Source organism: Caloenas nicobarica, chromosome 2 (genome assembly GCF_036013445.1).
Source record: "Caloenas nicobarica isolate bCalNic1 chromosome 2, bCalNic1.hap1, whole genome shotgun sequence".
NCBI lineage: Eukaryota > Metazoa > Chordata > Aves > Columbiformes > Columbidae > Caloenas > Caloenas nicobarica.
Window position 1 is genome coordinate 73,819,281 of NC_088246.1, and position 27,209 is coordinate 73,846,489.

At 36.4% G+C, this 27,209-nt stretch overlaps 1 protein-coding gene across 4 annotated transcripts; it reads left to right on the forward strand.

Moving 5' to 3' along the window:
* Positions 1-27,171, forward strand: SLC35B3 (solute carrier family 35 member B3). 4 transcript variants are annotated; one of them, XM_065629569.1, is made up of 10 exons: positions 1-99; positions 4,711-4,989; positions 6,346-6,467; positions 8,400-8,554; positions 10,123-10,230; positions 15,121-15,218; positions 18,038-18,130; positions 18,553-18,664; positions 23,295-23,364; positions 24,495-27,171. In XM_065629569.1, the coding sequence occupies exons 2-10, from the start codon at positions 4,789-4,791 to the stop codon at positions 24,643-24,645; spliced, it is 1,110 nt and encodes a 369-aa protein (XP_065485641.1). In that variant the 5' UTR covers positions 1-99; positions 4,711-4,788; the 3' UTR covers positions 24,646-27,171. The 4 variants fall into 4 exon arrangements, 2 of the variants coding, with proteins under 2 accessions (XP_065485641.1, XP_065485640.1); XR_010605814.1 differs by lacking the exons at positions 1-99; positions 24,495-27,171 and adding an exon at positions 22,799-22,893 and having other exon boundaries at positions 4,719-4,989; positions 23,295-23,367; XR_010605813.1 differs by lacking the exons at positions 1-99; positions 23,295-23,364; positions 24,495-27,171 and adding exons at positions 21,107-21,226; positions 22,799-22,978 and having other exon boundaries at positions 4,719-4,989.
* The last annotated feature ends 38 nt before the right edge of the window (positions 27,172-27,209 follow it).

The window sequence follows — 27,209 nt, forward strand, 5'->3', positions numbered from 1 at the left end:
CCGGCTGGAGGGAGCGGGCCGGGCGCAGCGGCGGTTGGTGGAGGAGGAGGCCGGTTGGCCGCTGCCGCCGTGCCCCTCCCCTGCTCCTCCACCGAACAGGTACGGGGGCGGGGTTGCTCCTCCCCCGCGCACCGGGGACGGGTGGGGAGGGGGCGGGGTCGCTTCCTGGGGAGCGTCACCCGGCAACTGGGGGCCATGGCCGCCACGGTGAGGAGCGCGGGGGTCTGGCGGGGCAGGAGGAGGTGTCGTCCCGTGGCGGTGGGCCCTCGGGGCCGCTGAACAGCGAGACGTTCCCTTCCCCGGGTAGAGGGGTGAAGAAGGGCGGCCTGTCGCGGCTCCGGAGCCTCAGTCCCAGCCCTGCCCGGGGCAGCTGGCAAGTGTTCGGGCAGAGCCACGTCTGCCCTGGCCTTGGGGTGTGGCGTGGGCCAGACCTCGGCAGCTCGGGCGGCAGAGGGCTGGGCGCAGGCGAAGGGGCAGAAAGGAAGCTTCAAGGGTCGCGCTGGTCCCTGCCTCCCTTCCCTATTATTAATTATAATTTTATCGTTAGTTTTAATAATTTATGATTTATAAGCCTAACGGTATTCAGGAAACGACTATACAACGCTGTCAGACACATGGTGTGAACTGTGGCGTTGTCACATGCAGGGACAGGTTGTCATATGCTGCCCAGGGAAATGGTGGAGTAACCATCTCTGGAGGTGTTTAAAAGGCATTTAGATGAGGTTCTTAGGGACATGGTTTGGTGCTAGAGTTAGGTTATGGTTGGACTTGATGATCCTGAGGGTCTCTTCCAACTGAAACGATTCTGTGATTCTATGACAGGAGTTGGACTCTGATCCTTGTGGGTCCCTTCCAACTCAGGACATTCTATGATTCTCTTTTGCCTTTGGGGCAGGAACCAGGTGCCAACAAGCAGAGGATATGCTCAGGTCTTTGACAGATGTAGTTTTGCGTCCCTGTAACCCGGAGTATCCCTGTTACTGTGCCAGCTGCTATCCTACTGCCAGGTGTTTGTAGTATCACCTCCAAAGGAAATGAATCTTGGCAAAGGCCAACATGGAACTTGCCTTGCATGGCTCACAAGGGTGCTGAGATGCTAGTTTCTGCCATACTGATGCCTTTAAAGATGTTCTTCAGGGTTAAATTAAAAAGTTCCAGCATTTCCATAGTGTTTCTTCTGTGACTGATACAAGCCATGAACTTTTTGGAGGTCGAAGAAATTTTGCTTTTCTAGTTACTTCTTCATTTGATTCTTTTTCATGTAATAACCACTCTATTTTACTTGTGGTCTAGGATAAAATATTGCTTTGCATGGGACTTTTTTTCAAAGGGGAAGGAGCAAAAGGTCTTTGATCTGAAGAATGTGTTGTTTGCATTTTTACACAGAGGAGACAAAAAAAAGAAGGGGAATATGCCATTTTACACACATCAAGACAGCTCTTAATCCACCTGACTCTTTATAAAACATTTTTGCTGCATGTTTGTTCAAAAGGCGAATCAGTTGCTTGAGGGATTTTGGTGAGAGGAGGATAAATAACATTTTTGATAGTTAGAAAAAATAGGAGTATGAGAAGTCTAGTGGACTTCAGAAGAATTCTGTCACTGTTAGTAATGAAATTACTTGATGAAGAGTGTTTCAAATGCATGTATACATTTACAGTTTCTTCAGTTTTAAAATAGTATTCCTTGAAATGTTTCTTGAATGTGGTAATTTTTTTGTTTCCTTTAGAAGGTAATGGAGAGAAAACAATTATTAGGCATTATCTTCTTATGGGTGGCCTTGAGTGTGAATAGAGATATCAGTGTTGTTTCTTACTACTTTAGTAGTAGACTCAGCAATCTGCAAGAAATTAAATGGACAGATTGTAAAAACTGTTGGTGTTCCTGAGGAAATATTTTGAATATAAATAGTTGAAAATTGGAAAATTGTGTTAATTATGGTGTGGGTTAATGTTGATAGGCAGCTCAGGACTATACAGCTGCTTGCTTGCTTTACCCCTGCCCCAAGAGGGATGAGGGGAAAGGAAGAGTAAAAGCAAGAAGATTTACAGCTTGAGATAAAAATTGTTTAAGAAGTGGAGGAAAAGTAGAAAAAGAGGGACAGAAAACAAAACAGGTGATGTAAAATCAATCACTCCTCCCGCAGGTAGACCGTTGCCCAGCCAGTTCCTGAGCAAAAGATGGCTAACCTCCCTACACCCCCTCCTCTTGCTTTTTATTGCTGAGCATGATGCTTTATTGCATAGAATATCTCAGGTCAGGTGGGGTCATATGTCTGCTTCTGCCCCTTCCCACCCTCCTGCAAACACCGAAGTCTATTCACTGGAGGGGGGGGAGAGCAGAGGGAGAAACAGAAAAGGCCTTGATGCTGTGCAAGCTCTGCTCATCAATAGCTAAAACATTAGTACGTGTTTTTGGCATTGTTTTTGTCACAAATGTAAAACACAGCACCGTACAAGCTGCTGTGAAGAAAATTAATTCCATCCCAGCCAGACCCAACACACTTGTTACTGTTTCTTCTTCCCTCTACTTCTTCTGATCCTTACACAGATGGTACACAAATGATATCTAAATTAGTGGCTAGAGTGGAAATTGTAGGTACAAAACTATGCATTATGCAATTCACTTCATTTTTGAACTCTCGAAGCACACATAACAGTACATGGCTGTGTCTTCTGCTGGGCATATGTCATTCTCTGTGTTTCAGCTTAGGTGAAAAATCAGGCTCACATCATTTCTGCAACTCTTGTTCCTGCTGAGAAAGTGTGACATTAACAAATGCTGTGTGCCCAGCAAGAGGAAGTGCACACTGGACAGGAAAGATCTGAACAGGCACCAATGAAAATACAAGTTCAGCTAAGATGTCGATGTTGGATAGATTTCCAAATACATTGTCATTCCTTCATGGTGATTTGCTTCTTGGGCTTGAACATGAGCATGCTAACTTCGCATGCAGCTCTTGTGAGGAGGGTAGTAATTCATATCCTGGTTTAGTGACCAAATAAGGATCACTGAGTATCTTCTGCAGGCACCTTTACTCTTCTTACATGATGGAGGAAATGCTATAAAGGCAGGACTGAAGGGGACTGCTCAATCATCACACCCAATCTTAACAGCTTTACATAATTGCTTTCATAAACTTCACCTTAAAAACAGTTCAGTTGTTCCTTCTTTCATTTTTTTAGGCTGCTCTAGAATACAGGTAGTCTAGGGATGAAAAGGTAGTTCCTAGTAAAGTTGGTTCATGATCACTTTGTGTCCATTTGCTCTCATGTCCTTAAAATTATAATTGGTTTTCCTCCTTAATGGCAATCCCTGTGATACTTTTATTGGAAGCAAGTCTATTTTCTTTTCATCAAGGTTTTGCTATGCTAGACGAGTTACGCTTTCATCTCGTTTCAGTTTGTAAGATGGACAATCTGTTCCTCATACCTTTTATACAGTTGTTCTTTGAATTGGTCTTTGAGGATGATCAGAACTCTGTGTGTACTGTACGTGGAGGCTCACTAGTGCTTCATTGCATGACATTGGTACTTTTCTGGTTTTACTGAAAAGAGTCTACTTAAACTTTGTCTTTTTCCATTTTTATGTCTACCTCATTTTGGGATTAACTTAACAATCCACAAGGGTAAAATTTCTCACTTTTGGTTTTCAACTGACAAGCTCTGAATTTAAACATAAACAGTTGATATAGTCCCTAAACTACTGTTATAGTCCCCAAGCTGTCCTTTCAGAACTTTAATAAGAATCTAATTCCAACCTGACAACATGTTGTATCAAAAAAAGGAAAGATGACCACATTGCAAGATTTATGCTAATCCTTCTTTTTTCAGCTAAACTTGTCATTTCTTATATTGTATAATGAATTACCAATGTCCATGCAGATTACATTTACTACATTTATGGCATGATATAGCTTTTATATACTAGCATATTTTCCATTTAAACACAGTGGGAAAAGCATTTTTCATACATGTGTGATAAGTATTTTTGAGCTGGGGAAAACAAACCACTAAGTAGTTGAGACAAACAGAATTTAATTACTGACTGCTGGGTGAACTAGATGCTGACCTACACTTAAAAATCGTGGGACAACTGACCATTGTGTTTATCTTCAGGCTGAAAAGAAAAAAGGAAAAAAAAATAAAAGCCTCAAAGATCATATTCTCTGCTGAACTGGAGAAAATAATTTACTTGTCAATCTATTAAGCTGCTAAATTCCTTCTCCAGGCTTCAGTTATCCAGTTTTGTTTTCTATTACATGTGGAAGTGGCTGCATGTGGTTAATATTAAAGGGTTTTCCATACCATAGGCCTCATCAGATAACCAATCTAATTTCTGAGACTGGCTTCTTAATCTTCTTGTTTCCATCTTCATGTTCTTTTCCTCAGAAGTGTGTGAGAAGTAGTGAATGAATGTGAGAATGCAGGCATAACTTCCAGTTCAATGGGTTTTGTTTGTTTGTCTGTTTTGTAGAGTATAGGAATACTACTTCCCACATGAAGCAAAAGTGCTTTTATAAAATGTTGTTGGCCTTTGATACTAAGTGATGTTAACTTTGAACATCAGGAAAGATACATAAAATTTACTAATAAAAACAATCCAACAAAACTCTTAAACCTTTGTATTTTCTGTACAAACATCACTTGGTTACTGTTATTGTTGGAAGCGTGTATGTTATGTCCTGTCTGACTTTAGCATTTCTTTCAGCTTGCAGATAGAGGACACACAGAAAGAGACAACCAGAAAGAAGATAACAGTAGCACCGAATGCAGCGAACTAGGAATCATGGATCTGAAATTCACTTCATCAAGAAAATACATTTCCATCAGTGTACCTTCCAAATCTCAAACTATGTCACCTCATATCAAATCAGTAGATGATGTTGTAGTTCTTGGCATTAATCTCAGCAAATTTAGCAAACCTACTCAGTTTTTCATCTGTGTTTCTGGAGTTTTTATGTTTTATCTAATCTATGGATATTTACAGGTAAATGTCTTAGGCCAGTTCTTCCTACCCCTTTTCTTTTTCAATAGCATAATAATATAGTATGTATTTTAATATGCATAGATGTTTAAAGCAGATATTGATTGTGAAGTCAAGCTTTCAGAATTGAGGAGCAGTAAGTAATTATGTAATGCAAGATTCCATTAGAGTTCACATGCCTAGAAGGTTTGATTCAGTTGGACTTTCATAACTGGATCTTTCATTTCTGTGTGCAAGATATATCTTTCAATATTGTTTTGAATGTGTATTTTTTAAATGTGATTTCATAGTCTTCTGAAAACAAACAAATTGTAGAACCATACAGACTGACATGTAAAGTGTTCATTGATGTTGAAACCTTTAGATCTCCTTGAGTTCCATGAGTGCTGTACAGTAATAGTAGTCTACTGTTCTCTCTGTTCTCCCTTCAGGACAGAGCTGAAACATGAACTATGGTTGCTTGTTAAGCAGAAGCATAATGTTTATGCCGTTTTAGTAAAACATTTCTCTTCCTTCTAGCCTTTTTTATCTTGAGCAGCTTCATTTCTTTTCTGTTTTTTGTTTGTTTGTTTTGTTTTGTTTATTAGGTTCAGGTGCGCTTCTCAATAAAGCAATGATTTTAAACACTGGTAATTGAAAATCACCATGTTTCCAATGCAGTTTTCAAAACCAGCTGAGAATTTTGTTAAAATAAAGTTACTTCCAAAGAGTTAGACAAAGTTATCTGTAATTGAAAGCAGAATCTCAAAAAGCAAAATATGAGGTAGTCTTTTGTTTCTATAACTGACACATCTGCCTAATTCTTTATGCAGTGCATGTATTTTCCATAACAAATTGCTCTGGCTTTAAGTCTTCCTACAGCCTGCAGATTTACAAGCTCACAAGTGCCATTTAATATAGACACTCAAAATATTAGGTGCACATTCCTAAGAGATTAAAATTACCAGTAAATATGTCTTTTAGAGAAAGTTTGTATTTAATTTATTGTAAGCTATTTATAAATTTTGGATAAAAACTGTCTACTGAAGTAAATGAACTGAAAACCAACTGAAAAGCAGACAGGAAATGATCTATAATTTGAGATAAAGACTAGTGGATCAAATATATTCCCCCTGATGAATCGTTCCATTAATTTCAGTGGATTTACACCAGCAGTAAATTTTCTCATTGCAGTTTAGAGGACCTAAATTGTCTTTTTCAATACTTTGCAAATTACGTATGGCAGGTAAATTCTACTTAATATGCAGCAGCTGCAAAGGCTAGATTTGCATGTACGTGAAGCAAAAAAACCCCTTGATTCTGGTTTGATTCAATATTTCAGTGTCTATATGTGACCTTGGTGTTTTTTTGTTTTTATAGGAATTGATATTTTCAGTGGAAGGTTTTAAACCTTTTGGTTGGTACCTCACTTTAGTGCAATTTGGATTTTATTCTATTTTTGGACTAATAGAATTGCAGTTGATTCAGGACAAAAGGAGAAGGTATGTATTTTTCCAAGCATTTTACCTACTGCCCATCAAGTTAGAAGCTTTTAATATTTATGGTGAATTTAACCTACGTTGTTTGAACATGAGTACTGTGAAGCATTGGTAGCAGTTCTGTAGTTAAAATAAGGTGAATTTACTGGGCGATGTTAGAAAATGTTTTTTAAGCACCCACTTAGATTTCAGACCTGTAAGTAGTCTTGTTGTCTCTACTGTCACTTTGTCTCACAGAGCATATTCTACCCTTAAGGTAACCAATACAGACTGACTCATGTATGTGTTGCTTGGGATTGTAACGTCTAGAATGGGGCCAACTGCACTTCACAGCATGTGAAGCCATCTGTCACTGAATGCCTTTTTCTTTGAACCTGGGCACCTCCTCACTAAGAGGTTCCTTTGACATGCTGTGCATCTTGGAGAATGTCAGAGGTCTGCTCTCTGCCATGCGACTGTGTATGTTTGCTTCAAAGGATGTGCTTATGTTTTGCATTTTTTCATTTAAGATAGCACTCGTAACACCCTGCCACAGTATTATTCTGTGTTTCACTGCAGTTGACCAAGGAGATTCTTGCTGTCTTGAATCCTATGGATATGGGGTAATTGATATTACTTGATGTGGCCATTCTGTGGCTTCATGCCCAACTATAGCCTCTGCAAACTGCATACTGAGTTCCTCTGGAAGCTTGAATAGAGGCTGTCATGTTGTACATGAATTTTAAAATTGCTTTACAGCATTCTGTACTACTTGAGCATAACTAGTTTTCCTTACCTGTAGTCAGCCTTGGCTGATTTTGCATATACTGATTTTAGGTAATAAAATTATTTTATAGCCAAACAATGTAAGTTCAATGAATTAATCTTTTCTATTTTAAACATTGACAGCTCGTATTTCAAGTTATCTGACTTCTTGAGTCATTATGCATCAGATAATATTGCATAGTTACCTTTTGAGCATTCCGTAACTAGTATTTAGGTTTTGATTACCACATAGTTGCTAATGCTTGCAGAGCATGACTCTGTAAGTAAGCTATGTTGGAAATCTAGATCTCAAATATATTTGAAATTTTACTTTTGATAACCTAGGCATTTTCTTGTAGGTGCCAAAAATTTATTTCCTAATTTTTATACTGAATTCTCTGTTTCTTAAATTTTCTTGCATGCCTCAGAGTATGCCTACATCACATAATGAGTTATGGGTAAGACAGGGTTACAGCAAGACATCTCCTTATGTTGCTTAATTTGGCTCTGAGTATGCATAAAAAATACCTGAACATATGCACAACAATAACTGTAAAAAAATCACAAAGTGAGCACAGCAATTGCTAAAAATTACTGTTAGATCATCTGTTGCCAGATGGTGATTTTTGTCAGCTTGCAAACAGTATATCTGAAAATGTTCAACAATCCCCTCCATTCATGATATCTGAATTGCTTCTTTCTTAGTTGTGTTGAGTTTTATAAAACAATATACTTTTTTCAGCTTTCTTAATTCTAAAAATGTCAATGTTCCTGTGAAAACTTCACCAAAAAAATTGACACAGTGACCATGACAGGACTAAGATTCAGGATATCTTGGTATACCAACCTTCAGTGTTTCTTTTGACAAATTATCTGAAGCCTTTTTCTTGATTCTTCTGTAAATAATATACATTCTCGGAAGGAGGTTAAAGAATTACTACTTGAATACTTCATGAGCCATGAAGTTTTTATTGTCTTATATTTGAATGCTGTTTATTAGCAGTATTTGAAATATGTGAAATTTGGAATCAGTAATTTATGTGCATTTAAAAATTTCTCTTATGGAGTGAAATTCAGTAAGAAAGATGGTCAAGTTGTATTACAAACATACTCCTTTATCTAAATTTTTCAAGCTAAATCTCTTCTAGATGAGTCTGTAATACCAAGATTTGTATGCTTATATTTTTTTAGAATTCCTGGCAAAACCTACATGATAATAGCATTTTTAACAGTGGGAACTATGGGTTTGTCAAATACCTCTTTAGGATACCTGAATTACCCTACTCAAGTCATCTTCAAGTGCTGTAAGCTCATTCCAGTTATGATAGGTGGGGTTTTTATACAAGGTAAGTGTTAGTCCTGCTATTAGATGATTTTTCTGTTGTTTCTTTGGGAGTCAGTCATGTATGGAATCCTGTATTTGTTAAATTCCAATGAGGTTCTTGGATAGAGCAGGGTAGGTAGCATTTTTCCTATAGGAGGAAAAACATGAATTTCTGAAGCATCTTCTCTGAAAATGTACAAATGCAATTAGATGAACAGAAAATGTGGGGAAAAATAAGTTATACAGCTCACTTGCAAATCTTCATTTTTATGCAGGCTTTCTTAATTTTTAAGTAATGCAACTTTGTTTTCTAAACAAAATCACTTCATGAATGACACATTTTCAATACTGAAATGGAAAACTTGAAATGGGAAAAAAAAATCCAGCCATGACTCCTGAAGAAATCCCCTACTTTTCTTGCTTGAAAAGCTTGATTCCTAAATTCCTAATTGAAATTCCTAAATATTTATTAAATTATCAATTGGAAATAGACTTGGTTTTACATATCTTTGGCTAGTCCTAAAATCATAGTTCAAATTCCAAGAACAGAAAAAGGGATCTGGAGGACAATGTGTAAAGACTATAGTTATGTGAATAAACATGCTTCGGTATTTCTGGATTTAGAAGACTTAACTATAAAAGTTTTTCTTTGTTAAATACACAAGGATTCATTAAATCAGTAAAGCTCCACATGGGCAAGTGTTATGAAGTAGAATCTAGAATTATATATTTCTGTTCCTGTAGTTAATTCTGGCCTTCTAGTTCCAATATGAAGCTGAAATTTTAGTGGTTGCAGATTTACATATGGCCATGCATGCACAGTATTTACCTTTTATTAGGAGTCATTTCGTATCATTTTAATGCTGAGAGACTGGCATTCACTTAAAGCTTTATGAAACTTTATATTGTGTCATAGTAGTATTGTATTCTCAGAAACTGTGATTTTTTTTGTTGTTTTTTTTTAAATTTTCAGTTAAAATGTTCAGTTCAAAAAAATTCCCTTGGAAGCTTATATTGGAAGTACAGCTTCTGGGAAAGGAGTATGTTATTTCAAACAAGATATACTAACTCCTGCCTTTTCATTTCCCTACTCTATTAATATTTCTTTCTCCACTCACCTCCACGTCTCGTCTCTCCCAAACTAAGGGACAATACAGGGTTCTAAAAGTACCCAAATCACCTGGGTTTGTGAATGACTTGTCTTTAATCAATAAAGGCAGCCAAAATGTTTTGCATGAGGGAAAAATCTTAAGAAAACATCTAAGCTGTCCTGAAGTTGCTGAGATGGTGCTTTGTTGGGGAGGATGTGCTTTATAGCATTGAAAATGTGCTTTATGTCATTAGGAGTAACCCTAAAACTGACCACAAGAATCACATCAGTATCTGTTAAGGTCCTTCTCCATGTCAGGCACTGCTGTTGTAGAAGAAACCACTCTGATCGTGAAAGGCCAGAGAATTAAGTCTCCTACTTAAGTAAAAGAATGACGTTGGAAATGTTTTTTCCTTTGCCTTCTAGTTTGCTGAACAGGATAAATACGGAATTCTGAGAGTGTTAACAGTCTGTTCGTGTTCTTTGCATCGCTTTTCTAGGAAAACGTTATAATATTGCTGATGTGTCTGCAGCCCTATGTATGAGTCTTGGATTAATCTGGTTTACTTTAGCTGACAGCACAGTTGCACCAAACTTCAACTTGACAGGTAAAGAAATATTATATTTTAGAGTTTAACAAAATGCTTGTTTTTTCCTGCAATAAGAGTTCCATAGAAGTTCTGGGAGTTCTTGGTGGACTTCCTTCAGGTATCATATGGATAATGCAGGTTTCATTGTAGCTTTGCACTAAAAGAACTGTATCTGTGGCAGAAGAGGTCTTCTTTTCTAAGTGGTAGTTTTTAGGTTCTTAAAATTTCTGGAAATTCCATCCTTTAGCTTGAAATGTCTCATGCTTGTTCTCAAGAAATACTTAGTTCCCAATAGATATGTTTAAATAAATATGATAAAATTCAGTTTGACTATTTTAAAACTTCAAAAGTTTAGTTGTCTTTTCTAGTTAAACCTTTAAGTCTTTTTTCCATTTCTGAACTGTTTACTTTGTAATAATTGATGGTCTCACTCAGATTTGCTGTAGTTCTTAGTTGGAGTGCTTCTAACTGTTCTACACTGTGTAAAATCAGAAGCAAAGAAAAGATTTTAACCTGCTTGGGTTTAAAAACTTGGTCGAATTTCTTTCTCAAATGACAAGTGAGAATTGCTTATTCATAAAATCCATGTTATTTACTTGGCCAATGTTTGGATTAATACTGAACATTGAAACTTTTGAATAGTCAACTTTTAATGTATTCTGCTTTTGAAATTCTGAGATGTGTTACAACAACTGTTATGACAGAGGTCTGTGTGAAATCTTTATTTCCTAGTACTGGAGGCACTGATTTATAGGTTTTGTTCCTAAAAATAATAAATTCTCAGTTTTAAGGAAAAGACTTATTGTCCTCACAAAATATTACTTCATCTAGTGTTAGTAGTGATCAGTTTGTGATGTTGTCTAAACTGTATGTATCTTTTGCTCATAAATTAATTCTTATGCCTTTTAATGTAATTTTAGTGCTAATGTTAGTGGAAGAAATTACAAAAGTTTGTGAATTCTATAACCTGCTGTGCATTTAATGTGTTTATGTGTGGTGTAAGTGGGTGGCTACTTGAAAATAAATGTATTTTGAGTACAGTATAATGTTGGTATGCATGTAATTCTGATAGATGGATATGTTTTAGCTTTACAGCTCTTTTTTACTGTAGCCTGTAAGTGCATTCAAATGTTCATATATTCCTTTTATAAAAATTGAATTGTTTTAAATATGTGCTATGGCTCGGTTCTGAAAATTTGGAAAGATTTGGAAAGTTGATTCTTCAACTGAATGGGGTAAGGTGAAGTGCAGCAAGTGTAGTGAAGTCTTGATGCCCTCAAAGATGTGCAAAACACAGGATAAAAAACTTTAAATGTCTTCAGAGAATAAACAGGATTGTCTTTCATTGTTAGTTTATTTTGAACACTTGAAGTCTGTATATATAGATGCGTAGAGCACCACCACTTGGAGGAATTTAGTTACGTGAAAATAGAATATAGGACTAGAATTCAAATCTGGATCAAGTCTGGATGTGCCTCTAGGAAGGTGATTCGAAATTCTCTTGCTCACCTGAGAAGGTTCTTTCTATATTATTCTGTTCCCTATTACCTGTTTTGTTTTATTCCCATGTCACTTAATTTAACCAGAAGAAAGTTTTTATAATGGGAAAGGTGGAGTTTTTCCTTTTCTTGGATGAATTATGGAGACACATGGTCCCTTCCTTCAAGAAATGTACTGATTTCTGATATCACAGAAAGATGTAGGTGCTGAAGTGAAAAAACAGTGATAAGAATTATTAAAAACTTTGCTCATTCTGCAAAATGTCATATTCTTTTGAATAATTACACTTCATGATGTAAATCACACAATAAGAACTGAAAGCAGAGAGGCAGAATTTAATTTTGTATTTCATAGAGTATCTTCAAATAAATAACAAAGTATTTAAGGATACTAAAACTTTCAAAAACATAAACAGCAAATTAAATTACTGTTTTCTAAAGTTGCAGTTTTATGTTGCTGCCTCCTTACTGCACCCTAAATTACTGATTTTGTTCCAGTGGTTTATGCACATTTCTGTAGAACTGTTGCCATGCAAGCCAGTATGATTGTAGCATAAAGTCATAGAACTTCAACTAACTTGTTAAGAACAAGCTGTTTGCATTTCACTGTTGTATGTGGGAAAAACTGTGCTGTGAAGTTAAACAAAATACATAATCTTCGTTGTCTGAAGCAAATACTGAAAATGGAGCATGAGCAGACGTAAAATATTATCTGGATGAACAGTTTTACAAGTCCTTTTATTTCTTTTTTTTTTCTTTTTTTTTTTTTTTTTCTTCCCTGCTATTGAAATCTAATCTCAGTATTGCTGGGCCAAAAAAGGAATCTACCCAGATTTTGTTTACACATGAAAGAGGTCAGCCAAGAAAACAGAACTCTTCTGCCAGAACAGGTACATATTTGTAACTAAGGAAGAGGTATACTCTTCAAGATGGAGTTGGTGCCAAGAGCTCTAAGTATCTCCTAGCGTTATCAAACTGGAGAGGTAGTAGTAGATATCCTAAACAGCTGTGAATAATAGATACAGGACTTCCAAAAGAGAAACCAGAAGAGAACAGTGTGCTGAAGGAGACAGTCTTGAAATATTGGTGGTACAGGAGCTTCCATTGTTCTGGCATTACAGGTGTAAGTGGGAATTAACTATTTTCAGTCAGGACACAGTAAAAGTATCAATTCTGTGAAAATTCCACCACCCTAGACTGTTTGTACGGGTACAGTTTAGACTTTTGCAGGCTGAGGTGTTTTGTACTTAGCTTCAGCATTATTAAGATGATATTATAATACTTCATTAGCTGTCTCTACTGTGTCTTCTAATCTTATGTATGGTAGGCTTTTAAAATCATAGAATGTCCTGAGTTGGAAGGGACCCACAAAGAACATCAAGTCCAACTTCTGTCCCTGCATAGGGCAACTCCACAGTTCACACCCACAGTTCACACCATGTGGAGTATTAAAGAGGTCTTAATGGGCAGGTAAACTCTAAACGACTCAGTAGTCTAACACATTTGCATGGTAGGGATTGCAAGTGTGAGAATGTATTGTTGAGGAACTTGCGTAAATATCCAATAGCTTATAAATGTGTAAGCAGTGTTAATATTTTAATGACTTCAAGTATCACATTAATAGTGTAAAATACAACATAATGTAGTGTTTCAATCAAGTCTGCTGGTGCAAGACCTCTAGGTTTAATTTCTTTCAGAACTAATTTAGGACCAGTTCTTCCAATCGTTTTTACTCGTGCTTTACATACTACATGACATTACTGGCCTCATTCATTGTTTTGCTGCTGCTGTTTGGCAGGTGCAAGGCTGTCACAGTGAGTGGAACAATTCTTCTCATACTCCAAACTGTGTATGTATGTAATATGAGCATGTGTCTTGTCCATACATTTCTCCTTTCCATGCGTGCTTAGATTCCAGGTAACCTTTTCAACTCCATCTAGTGCTGAGCCTATGTATCTTTCCAGTGGTGTGCCTGGGCCATTAAGCACTGCTGGTGTTCCAGCATGATAAGAATGCAGATGAAGATGCACTCAGTCACTTTACAGAAGTGATCTGCAGCAAGGCTATTGCTGAGCTGGAGGTGTTGTTATACTTTTGGACCAGAGCTGAATCCATGGAGTTAATTTATCTGTACTGTAGTCAGTAGCATAACCAATATTATTCAGGTTATCGTGTCATTTCGATTGACTCCTACCTTTTCCAATGCCTGATAACTTTGAATGATGAAGAGTCTTTTTTTGTTCCCTTCCCTAGCCAGAGAAAGGAAATGGTTCTCAAACTAAAGACGCTGGTTTGGAAGTTTCCATATATCCAAAAGCTGGCCAAGGAGATGCCACCTTAAACTTCATTGGTCTTAAAAATGTTAAATCTTTCATTTCTGAAAATCGTAGGAGCTGGGATTTTTTTTTTCTCTGTCAGGAGCTTATACTCCATGTGGTCTGTCAGAATGCCTATTTTGAGACCTCTGATAGTAAGAACATAATATTAAGAAAATATAACACTGCTTGTTTCTAGTCTTCCATTCCTCATTCTTCCCTGACACTTAGGATGTTTTAAGGAGCCGACAGTTTTAAGATGTTTTAAGATGTTTAAGATGTTTTAATAGAGCAGACAGTAAATATGATTTTGATGACTGATATCATCTGTAATGTTATATACTTAAGAAAACTGGTATTTCAACCTGTGTGAGTCGTTAATCTCTACCTTTTGCAACATTAAATACAACAGTCTCTACAGTCATGAAAGAAACGGAGTTTGGAGGTTGGGAAATGAATTGTAACTGTCATGGATAGACAGTTATTAATTTTTGTTATTGGAAAGTTGATTACATTATTGATGGTGTAGTGACTTTGTCGTGAACAAATATGGTAACCTGAAATCATGGGCTTTGTACCTGAACGATAGTTCTTTAAAATTAGTATTTCAACAATGGAATATTTCCACTGTTAATCCTCTTGCATTTGTTTTGTAATTACAGCTAACATTTCTATTTGCCTCTGTCAGGAAAAATAATCTAAGATTAACTACTCAAAAGAGTATGTTCTCTGGTTTTTTATCTTCAGTAAAAATACCTCAGTAAATGCAATTGACATTCTTTCACTCTTGTTACTACAAAACTCCAGCAAGCTTCTTTATAGCACTGTCCAGATGTTCCTGTCAAGCTTAGAGACACACAGAGCTTGGTGCTTAACTGGTGGAGGGAGTGGGGGTGGACAGTGCTTTATAGTGGCATAATGAAATACTTCTGCTGACATTTAGAATATGATATAGAGGGGGATTTTATTATTATTTTTCTATTCCTGAGATTTTTAATTTTTTTCAGGATAAGTACAGAGTGGTTTTCGTCACTACTCTGCTTTGCCGATAAGTATTCTGAACAGGTTTTTGTTTGTTTGTTTTCTTATATTAGGTGTGGTCCTAATATCCCTTGCCCTCTGCGCAGATGCAGTTATAGGAAATGTACAGGAAAAAGCTATGAAGTTGCACAATGGTTCTAATTCAGAAATGGTAAATACCAGATTTGCAATTTTAAAAGAATGCGTTATTTTTAGACAAGGCATACAATGGCAAAACATGAGACTTAATCTGCTTTTCTCTTGCATATGTAAAGGAGGGCTCTTGGTATACTATGCTTGGGGTTTTCTGTTTGCTTGGGAGCTTTTGGTGGCTTTTGTTTTGTTTTGTTTTTCAGCCTTTCGGGGTGCTACTTTCTGTGTGCAACTTCAAATGGATTTTGCAGCTACAAACCCACTTATTTCTAGCAACAATTTCTTTGTCTACCCTGCAGGCCTGAAATCAACAGAGTGTTTTCTGTATGATCATGCACTTAGTCTCTCAAAAATGTATACTGTTCTTCTGGTATACATAAGCATGTATTACCTGGAAGACATGGCTTTTCTTACTTTGCTAGACTTCTGATTCTAGAGTGTGCTAGCATGTGAGAGGCAGCCTTTTTTCTAAGCTTTTGAAATCAGTAAAACTGGCTTTCAGAATGGGTGAATATGTGTGTTCCTGATTCAGTGAAATACATGATTTTGAAAAAGTCTTTTTCAGTATTTTTTATATAATCTTTTGGAATGTGGATTAGCTGTTTGTATGGTTGGACATTTTTTTCTTTTTAGACAAAACTTATGTTTGGCTTTGGCATCTTCTTCTCTAAAATTGAGTAAATACAAGAAAATCTTTTATTATAACAGACATCTGAATATGCCACAAGTAAAAAAACTACTGAAATTGAATTTGCATATTTGACATATATTTGACATTTAACTAGAAAATCTAGTTTCTCATTTATGAGCTTTATAAATAGATAGAAAATTAGTTAGAAAGAAGCTTCATTTGTGGCTGAAAGGGATTTAGGTTGGCTGAAGAAATTTGAGTTATAGGTTTCTAGCAAGTGGAAGAATATACCTGAAAAGGGTCACTATATTCTTGGCTTTGATTTTTGTACTTAGTATTCACTGCTGACCACTGCCAGAGGCAGAGATCTCAGCTAGATGGACCTCACCTAACCCAGCGCAACCTTCTATAGCTGTAATCTCTGAAATCCAAAACAAAGTACAATCTGTAACTGTTTTCTTGCCCACTTTGCATATTGCCAGCAGTCATCTGACAGTTAAGTGCCTTACCTGCAATGCACGTGTGGTCTCCAGAATTTTGCTTTTTATTCTGCCTTAGTCCAACAAATGTTGGTCTTCATATTGTATACTCATACTACTTGTAGATAATCAGTCTAGTGATAAAGGATATAAAGGTTTTGTTTGAGGCCTAGAGACTACACTCCAGGATTTTATTTGGAGAATTCAGTGCGGAAGTACAAGCAGAATTTCAGAAATAACTTTTCTCGACCTGAGACCGTGCATGAAAATTTAAGAGGTCTTCTGAATTGGAGATCATGTTAACAGTGATCTGGAAATCAAGTTGGATAGTAAAGGAACCTGTCACCCACAGGATCTCTGTTCCATGGCCAAATTTGGAATTTGGCCTGGATTAAGCAGTTATAAAAAGAGAAAAAAATGTATTGTAGCTGAAATAGTAACCACTGCTTTGGAAAGTTATACCTGACTTTGCCTTGTGTGTGATTCTAAGGAAGTGACTTATCTTTCTGCCTAACGAGGAACTAGCAACGTGGTGCTCATTCCTGGCTGTGAAAAGTGAGGTCTTTGGGTAGTTTGGGAGAAAAGCTAGATGCAGAGGCAAATGAAGAACTAGAGACTAACTTTTGTGTGTATAAACACTGTAAAATAAGTGCTCTGAAGATCAGAGCATTGTTTTTTAAGAGGTTGAAAGCAGTTCTGCTCTTGAAATGTATATCCGTCCTCCAGTATTGCAGAGCAGTGATAAGGTTTTTTTGTCTTATGGCATTGTTATTGATTGTTTATAGATTTATTATTACAAATAACTGAGATAGTATAACAAGAAAAGAATTCATGAAACTTGTGTGAAAAGATGTATGCGTGTAATTAACACCGAGTTTTGAAAGTGTAGTAAATCAGCGTGTTCTAGCTCGTAATGTGTAGAATAGTTCTGTTCACTGCCTCCCTTTTTTTCACAAGAAAAGGCCACTAAAAGTTGCCCAAACAGTTGAATGCCTCCTACTGCATGGGAGGATGAATGGATGGATGGGCAGTTCCAGCTTCTGATGTTGCCTCTACATAGGGAAAGATAGGATGAAGATTCTTATGTTGCTTTTGTATGAAGCTACGAGTTATAAGGGTACAGACAAAATTAAGAGCTTACCTGTTGGCTGAGTTTAGTCTGTTTTGAGTGCTGAACTAGGTCAGAGCTGCTCAGATATGAAAATCTTGTACCCTATAACCATAACACAGGTGTGCCATGTATGTGAAGTGGCACAGATGAAAGTTCTTGACACTTTTTCTGGCAGTGCGTAGTGATTATGTGCTCACCCTTTGCACATTTAATGTAATGTGGATCTTTACTGTTCAGGATAAGTAGCAGAAAACAAAATATGTTTAGTGTATTATTCAAACAATTTAATTATATAGCTGCATGAAGTTTTATTTAGGCTGTGAAATCCTGAATTTGAAGGATTTACCACAGTCAGTGTTGACCTCAGGATATTATTAATGGACTAGCTTACAAAACTTTTTTTTTGTGTAGCTGTGGGTAGGCAGGATGTCTGTAACACTTGGGCACTTTTCACTGCACATCAGCTACTATAGAAATCCTAGTAGAAATATATTTAAACACTGCAAATTCAGCTCTGAGAAGTTGAACATATTAATAGGGCCAAATATTTGAAAGCATTTAATTTTGTCCTTCTGTATAATATCACTTAGTAATTATTTTCTCTTAAACTATTCTAGGTTTTATATTCCTATTCAATAGGTTTTGCTTATATTTTATTTGGATTAATGTGCACTAGTGGATTAAGCCCTGCAGTAACATTTTGCTCAAAGGTATGTGTAAAGATTTCCTTTGTTTTATGAAAAACCTCATTGGAAAACATTGCGCTTTGTGGTTTAGAAAGTCTCACCACTTCTCTGAAGTTATTTTCATCATGTAAACTGGTTGACGTGTATAATTCATACATTAAGCAAGTTGTTACAGTCTTTGATGTATAAGATAGGGTAATGTTTTAATAGGGTGGTGTTTTAAAAAACAGAACAAAATCACAGGACCAGACTTATGAGCTTATAATTTCATTATTATTTTTCCATTATTTAACTAAAATTAAATAAGGATCTTTGCATGGATGCATTGTTGAACAGCTTATTATTGCTCAAGCAATTGATTAAAGTCTGTGTTTTTATGTCATTTTATAATACCTCAGGGTTTGTTTTACATTTTCCTAACAGACGTTTTTTTGTTGTTGTTGCAGCATCCAGTTCAGACTTACGGTTATGCATTCCTTTTCTCCCTGACTGGGTATTTTGGCATATCCTTTGTTCTAGCATTGATTAAAATCTTTGGTGCCCTATTGGCTGTAACAGGTATGAACAAATGATATCTTTACTGTTTTTGGTATAAAAACATGAAGTAATCCTATTTTATTATTTAGGACAGAGCCCTGGAGAATTGTTCTTACTCTGGCTTTTTGCTGTTGGTTGTACTGACTGACTGTGGTTTGTGTAGCATGGATCTTTTCCAGTAGTGTGTGTTTGAGAGCTTCCTGATCCTTGCTGTGCCACAGTTTCAATTTTGAAGAACCTCTTAAGTAATCTTGTTCTCATAGCCTGTGTTAGTGCACAAACAACAGTGTTCTAAAACAGAACAACCAGACATTCTTGGAAGAATTGGAACTTCAAGGTGTAAGGAAAAGACAGGTATTTTTTGAAACATGGAAGGAAAAGGAAGGATGTTCCAGTAAGCCATAGTAGGCAGTGTCATAGTCTCTAAGCACAGAATTTCTGGAGATTTCCAACAAATGGTATTACTAGAAAAACTGTGAAGAACTCTCCTAAAGCTTCTGGACATCCATACACTCTCGGTGAAATGCTGCTGTAGCAATGTTAAATGTACACTCCAGGCTTGGTTCAGAATAAAGTCAAATGGAACAAATGCTAACTTTTATGATCGTATCATCAGTTCTTTTTTTGAACTGAAGAGAATAAGGAGTGTGCATTAGTTTTGGAAGTCAGAATTTGAACTAAACAAACTTCTGATGGTCTGCGTAACAGCTGCTGGATTATCTCTAAAGTGCAACATTTGTATTCACAGGAGTGGTACTAGCCTACCAATGACAGAAGCAGACTATATAGTCTTTCAGTTGTTCTTGATTTCTGATGTAATTTTCTGACAAAAAATTGAAACAGTCATGCTTTCTGTTAAATGCTTAGTACAGCATATGACTGTCAGCCTTGTCAAAGGAAACAAGTGTAAAGAACTCCGATCAGTAATATGTTGAAAAGATTTGGGCCACTCACTGATGTGTCTGCTAACCAGACATGAATGTGGAACAATAAAAGGGGCCTATAAGAAAGATGGGGACAGACTTTCTAGCAGGGCCTGTTGCAATAGGACAAGGGATGATGACTTTAAACTAAAGGAGGGGAAATTCAGACTGGACATGAGGAAGAAATGTTTTACAATGAGGGTGGTAAAACACTGGCAAAGGATCCCCCAAAGAGGTGGTAGATGCCCCATCCCTTGAAACATTCAAGACTAGGCTGGATGAGGCTCTGAGCAACCTGATGTAGTTGAAGATGTCCCTGCTTATGGAAGCAGGGTTGGACTAGATGACCTCTGAAGGTCCTTTCCAACCCAAACTTTTCTATAAGTCCCTAAAGTATGTCAAAAGTTACTGGAATGCTCTCCAGGCTAAGAAGGTTACTAAATGCCATCTGGTGTGCTCCTGTGATAGTTCACATACAAATAAAAAGTTTCTGTGATTAGTTGTTCTCACCTAATAATATAATAATTTCCTAGCAGTAAATGCAAGTCAGACCTATCTGCGCTGACATGCTTCAGGTATGTATCCAGATTGATGAAGAAAAGGAGGACATGAATCAAGAGGCAGTCACAGCCATTATAGATTTTCAGCCTTTATAGATATTCAGACTTGACTCTCATGCCTTGTGCAACTGGCCATATTCTTCATGTTGAGCAGGCAGTCATCTGGAAAAATCAAGTGGGGAGATTGAAATCCTACTCACTGATATTGGCCCTCTATGAATGAGGAAGCCTCTGAACACAATGAATCTCAGCACTGCTCTGGGAAGTAATGTCATCTGGTTATGCTTGGTCTTTAGTAAAGCATTGGCTGATGTGTGCCTTAAAAACAATGAAAACTCTTAAAACTGAACAAATTCTGGGTGAAAGGGCAACTGTATGGCTTCAGAGAAGGAAGTATGTTCAGACCCTGTCGGTAGTTTACCTGAGATCCTTAATGGAAAAAGTGGTATATGGTTAAATCAAAGGAATCACTAGTAAGACAGATGCAACAGAAATTGGGGCCCAGAAATTATTTGTGCTAGTTTACTGTGACTTGTGTCTGTATTTGTGACACAAGTGAACGCTTTTAACCTGTATTATTATGAGTTCCTAAAACAGTCGAGTGACTGGAGTGTTTACAGATCAGAATATCTTCAACTGTTGGAACAAGGGGAAATGACAGTTAATGACAGCAGTTACTTGTAATGATAACATTTTTTATGTATCTAACACTAAAGGAAAAGTCTGACACTTGATCATTTTTGTCATCTTCCTGTACACCTGTTTTCAGGCTGTCCCTTAAATTTTTACTTTTCACTATATGCAACTACTATAGAACATAAAATTGTTTATCTGTAGAAAATTGTTGCTTCCAAACATAAAATGTAACTCAAGTGTATTTTTCATAAGTCAGTCACTGCCTGCTTAACTTCCTCTACCCTTTCTATAGCCATTACAGTAGTCTATCAAGAACAGTTATACCAGGCTTGTTCCATCCTCAGGTTTACCCTTTCTTCAATCTACAAATGGTAGTCACAAGAACCCCAGGGGAAATGTGTAGCAAGATGCCATGGAGCTACTTTCCTCTCTTCCCTCTACCCCTAAAAGCCGGTTTCTCTCAGGTGATGCTTTACTTGATTCGCAGTAGTGGAGAGGAAAATACAGACAGTTGTTTTCTGACCTGAGGATTGCGTGCTCCGCTTTCCTATAAATTATTATCTCTGCAGCACTTCTGTTTCGTGGTTGTTTTCAACACAGTTCAGTATGTCTCCTGACTGGAAATTGGCCCAGCTGAAAGGGTTGGTTCATGTCCTACAGTAGCTCTTAAAAAAAAAACAACAAAAAAACCAAACAAAAAAAACCAACAAACGTCTTACTGTGCTAAAAAAAACGTTTAAGGATGTTGTGGAATAGCAAACCTTTCCCAGGTTTTGTTATGCGTGACCTTGACAGTTCTAACACTGGAGCCCTTTCTGTCTTGCCTGTAGCAATGTGAAAATGTTTATTGTGCCTTGGCAGAACACCACATTCATTACTGTCCCTCCCACCCCCCATCCATCCTCTCCCTTCTTGGGGGGGGTAGTGGGGTGAAAGAGTTTAATGAAAATTGTATTTCTATTAGCAGAATGAGAAATTATCAGACTTAATTGGGAAAAAAGAAGAAAAGGCACTTAATTTAGAAGGAAATGGTTACATAAATATTTTAATTAATAACTGATTTGAAAGAACAGAAATAATCGTAATTAGAACAACTGAAGTAATTTAAGCATTTTTTAAATTATTCATCTGTAAACTGTTTTCTAATTAAAACTCAATTTTCTTTTTCATTCTCCTTTAATTTTTCATGTAATAGAAAATCATTTTACTTGATGCACATAAATTTCTAAAAATGTAAAGAAAATTATTACTAAAAAGTTGAGATTGAGGCAGATGAAGCAATGGCGAAGCCTGTTTATTCTACTACAAAACATGTATTTAAGTAAATATATGTTTGTGCAGGAGGGTTGGGGAGAATGAAGCTTGCTTTACTAGCCATAACAACATGAAAATACATCTGTAGTCATTGATTCCTTCTGTCAGTATATTGCAGTGAGACTAATGGGGGTGTAGTTATACAAGTAAGGCTTTCCCGTCTGATATAGTAAAAAGTACGTCATGGTAAGCAAAATTATTTTCTGTTAATAAAAAGCATAGTTTTCTTTAGGTGCAGACAATTGTACTGGGGTCTTTCTTAAGTGAGAAGCCTGCACTATCATGTAAACACCTTCTCAGGCCCTTAACCTTCATAGCTGAACATGTACGCCTGACTGCATTGTTACTCTTTTAAAAAACATTTTCTGTAACTTTTACTCCTTTAATTTGTTTCAGTGATAAACTATAAAGGTTTCCCAGTACACAATTTGCTAGCAACCCTGTATTCTTGTTTGTAGAAGGTAGCATTGAAATTGTTCAAATAATTGTTGGAGCTGTAGTCAATTGGAGAGTAACCCAAACAGATAGTTTACTTCCATTTAGGTAACCAGATTGTGTTCTCAATGTTCCTCATTACCTCGATTCTTTTTAGTGGTAAGAACACACGTAGAAGAATTTCTCTTAATGGTTTTGATGAAAATTTCCTAATGCATAATCATTGAAGTGGGACATCCTTGGTCTCTTAGATTTCCAACTAAAATTGTGTTTCTCTGCACTATTAGGTAAATTTTCAGTAACTTCAAAAGAATGACAAGATGCTGATCCCATTCCACTTAAAAATGAAGCCCAAAACACAACTGAACTGTCACAACATGAGGTGAAAATGGCAAGAGATTTGATGCATCCAAATAGTGATACCACTTCTTTCTGCTTTAACAGATTAGCTTATACCATTAGTTACTTGCAAGGATTGTTTGTTACTTTAAGATATTGTGAATTGATTAGTTAAATAGTCTTGTCCTGAAAGTTCCTCTGCTGCAGATACTGTGACTGGAGCTGATACCACTGATGCAGTGAGCTTGTTTCGAACAGTGTCTGGTTCTAGTGCTGTTTTGCACTGGACTGGGGCATCTGCAGTCTGTGTTTGCACAGGATGATCATCGTTTTAACCAGATGCTTTATCACTTAATGAGGTTATCTACTAATATTGAAGGCTATATTATGTTATTTTGCTGTAAGTGCATTCTTAAAGAAGTAAATATCTGTTTTCCCCTGCAGTAACAACAGGAAGAAAAGCAATGACCATTGTGCTTTCTTTTTTGTTCTTTGCAAAGCCATTCACATTCCAGTAAGTATTTATAATTTTAAATGGGTTTTAATATATTTTATAAAAAAATGTGTTCTTAATCATGGAAATATAACAACAACTAATCGTATTCAGGCTTAAATGCTTTTCATTATATATCCTTTACAAATGTTGGCAATTTGCTATAAATATTGGCTGGCGTCTTGATGCTAATTGTACTAGAGAAAATCTTTTCCTTTTTTTCTATAAGATCTGGAAGACAAGTTATTCCATGCATTGGATTTTTTAATTATTATTTTTTTTTTTTAAGAAAAATATTATATAAACTCTAGTGCTTATGATACTTAATAAATTGTTTGAGTACTTTCTCTGTAGAGGAAGATTTGGCTAAAGGAAAGCATTTTCTCCATTACAATATTGTTTCCCCTTTTATGAGCTCAGGTTTGAGTTCTTAGCTATCCCTTTTAAATAACTGCAAGTTTCTACTATCTTGGCATATTAAATTGCAGGATTTTTGAGGTTGGGTTTCTTCCTTCCCTTTTTTTAATTTTAAGGAAGAGCTTACTCTGAAAAATGCATCTAAGTTGTTACATTGATCCTAATTGCTTCTGTTTTGAAACAAAATAGTATTCCATTTTATTGCTATGTATAAATTTATTTGAGATTTGAGAACAAAGCTTACAGCTGCATGCCCAAATGGAGTTTACTCCAGCTGAAAATCTTGAGGCTTAAAATAATGGAAACAAAAATGTGCTTACATTGGGAAGTATGGATATCAGGCACTGAGTGAGAACACATTTTGGACTAGTAATAGAGAGTATCTCTCTCATAACTGTAGAAAGGAAAAGAATATTAAAACCCCTCAGGACTACTTTATTCATGTGCAAAAGAACATCTACTGTTTAGTTATTATTTAACTATAAATATACCTTAATAAGCTCTTCAGCCAAGATGGGAAAAGTAAAAGTGGAAGGATAGTAATAATAAATATTGAAGCAAATTCTTTCTCAGAGTCCATTAATTTGTGTTTTGTTTTGGTTTTTTTTGTCCTTAAACGTTTTTCTCCTTAGTGTAGGGGCTTTATTTTTATTTAATCCATAAATATTGGTATATAATCACCACAGTTAAAGTACTAATGGTAACTTTTTTCCCCTCCTCTCCTTCCCCTTTAGGTACGTGTGGTCAGGCTTACTGGTTGTCCTTGGCATATTTCTTAATGTTTACAGTAAGAATATGGATAAAATCAAACTGCCTTCACTACATGGTCTTTGGAAAAAAAGTGTGGAAGAAAGAAAAACAAGGACGTTGTCACAAACTGTATAGACAGTGGTTTATGCCTTGTCTAGACTATTACTTACTCATTACTGTTTTATTGGAACAGTCTTCAACTGATTCACTTTCCAAAGGGAACGTTATTAAAACCAAAGGAGCTGAAGGCATATTGTCTGTTTGCAGATTGCTAGAAATGCACATTTTTGTGAGCCCTTTCTTTAAAGCACTTGAATTCATCGTAAAAGGTGTTGTAGGCCATTGTCAGATGGCATTATCAAGCAATGAAGGACAGCAGCTCCTGGCAAAGTGCTGAGAAGCTGCACTCCAAGTGGGACACAGTGGAAGACTAATTTGGGCATTTTAATAATATTGGCCGTGTGGCTGATCTGAGATTAGTGGTTCTTTGTCTTTGTTAATTGTCTAGGCAGAGTAATTTAAATGTAATACTTTATTAACATTTAATGAAACCTAATCAGCAACTGGTTGACCAAATTGTGATTTTAAAGGTAGAAGGTTTATAATATGGTATGTTGTTACTCTTTTCCATTTTAAATAAAAAAGTTGTGGGGGTTTTTTTTAAGTTATTGATTAGATCGTCACAGAATTTTGTATTTATTGTAGTAATTGAAATTTGTATGGAAATCTTACCGTGTTACTCTTTTTGATGATTGCTTGCAAGTAACAAAAATGAGATTGAGTTTGTGCAGCCAACACCTGTGATTTTTAGAAGCAGAGAATGGGCTTTGGGGCTTGAACAGAGTGAGAACACAGAATGAAAAAGTCATGATTGAAACAGTGGCATAAAAAGCTGTTATTTGGTGATTCTTTGGTGAAATACAAAATTCTTAGTGGCCTGTGGCCCTCCGTATCATAGTGATGTAAAGAGACATGGAAGTCTTCTAAACCAGTATCATCAAATCAAAACTCCTCATTTTCAGTATTGGAGTAAAAAAACAACAGCATCTGCTGATGTATTTGGAATAGGTATTGTGTCAGTCTATGTGGTCCTGTGATGAACTTAAGAGCATTAGGGTACAGATTACAATTTTCTTTATTTAATGACAGAAGGAGACAATATACTACCAGCCTGTCTTTTTCACTGTGAATTTTGGAAGACTAAGTCCATTTATCTGTCTTACTCTTATATTCAACTTGCTTTTGAATCGCTTGCCGTCTCTTTCATTTTATATATTTAACAGTAGCACTTTAAAAATACGAATCACCTTATAGTTAATTGTTCTCATGTGGTCATGATTTTTTTGTTCTTGTTGTCTCCCTTAGGTGCATCTTCACATGTGTTATTTCAACTTAAACGAAAGTAAATTGGAAAATAGAATCATATAGTCAGGAAGAATGTACAAAGAATTGAAATATCTCACAAGATTGCCTTCTGCCAAAATACTAGCTTATGAAAGTATTCAAAAGGTGGAAAATGTTTTTCAGACATTTAGGAAGAATTGCTGTTTCAAGGAGATTGTGATCAAAGCACAGACACAAAATGTGCCTTAAATTTTGCTGTCTGAGTTGGTAGCTAGCATATGCTGTGTTAAGTCTGTTACAAAATATAGGTTGTTTCAAAAAGATGGACCCAATGTCAAAGATACACTGATTTCAAATTGGGTCCATCTTTTTGAAACACCCTGTAGAACATGGAATAACAGAGCCATCTTGGCACCATGGGACAAACAGGCCAAGTGGAGACCTGCACTAACGTAACTGCACTGTTTCCAGCACTCAACCTACTCTGGTGTGTCAGCAAAGCCTTTCAACCCATATTCACCCAGTAGTGCCAAGTTACGCTAATTTATTGCATGTGACGATTTTGGTTTTTTAAGTTCCAAGCTGCTGCATGATTGATTATGTCATGGATAAGGTCGAGAGGTGCGAGCTTGATGAGCAGATGCACCTTGAAAGAGAGGAATGGCCTGTCGTGGCCATCCGTTTTTATGTTGCAGCCAAAGTTTTATGACAAGATATGAAAAAGGGTACAATTTCAAATTGGATGCAAGAGTGCATTTGACCAAGTCAAGGGGATTGATACACATTCCTTTACCAGTAATATTTATCAACTCGTATTCACTTACGTTCTTTTCACTAAACAAAGTTCCTCTTTCCAGTGAGGGTAAGTTACCTAACAAACTCAAAAGAGGGACAGTTTTTGAATAATTGAAAAGTAGTTATGGAACATTTACTGCTCTGTTCACTAGCTTGATGGAACTTCGTAATTAGCATTTGAGCACTGTTTTGGCAATTTTTCAGTCTCAGTTTTGCCATCTGTAAGCTCTGTCTGTTGCTAAATGTTATTGAACTTCAGGAAAGCAAATTATGTGAAAGCTACCATAAATGCAGAAAGTCATAGTAAATATAATTCATTTGGCATCTGTTTTAAATAAATAGATGAGAAGTCACTCCCAGAGTTTCTGACTAAAATTCAAATGTAGTATGTAGATTGCCAAACTGTTTATAGAATCCAGTTTTGTCTCTATTTTCTCTCTTTGGAGAGCATAGTGTTCACAATAATTTACCTTTTAATTTATTCTCTATTGTATACAAGACTGAGTTAATGGAGCACATGTTAGGGGGAATTTTGATTTATTTTTTAATTATTTTTTTTT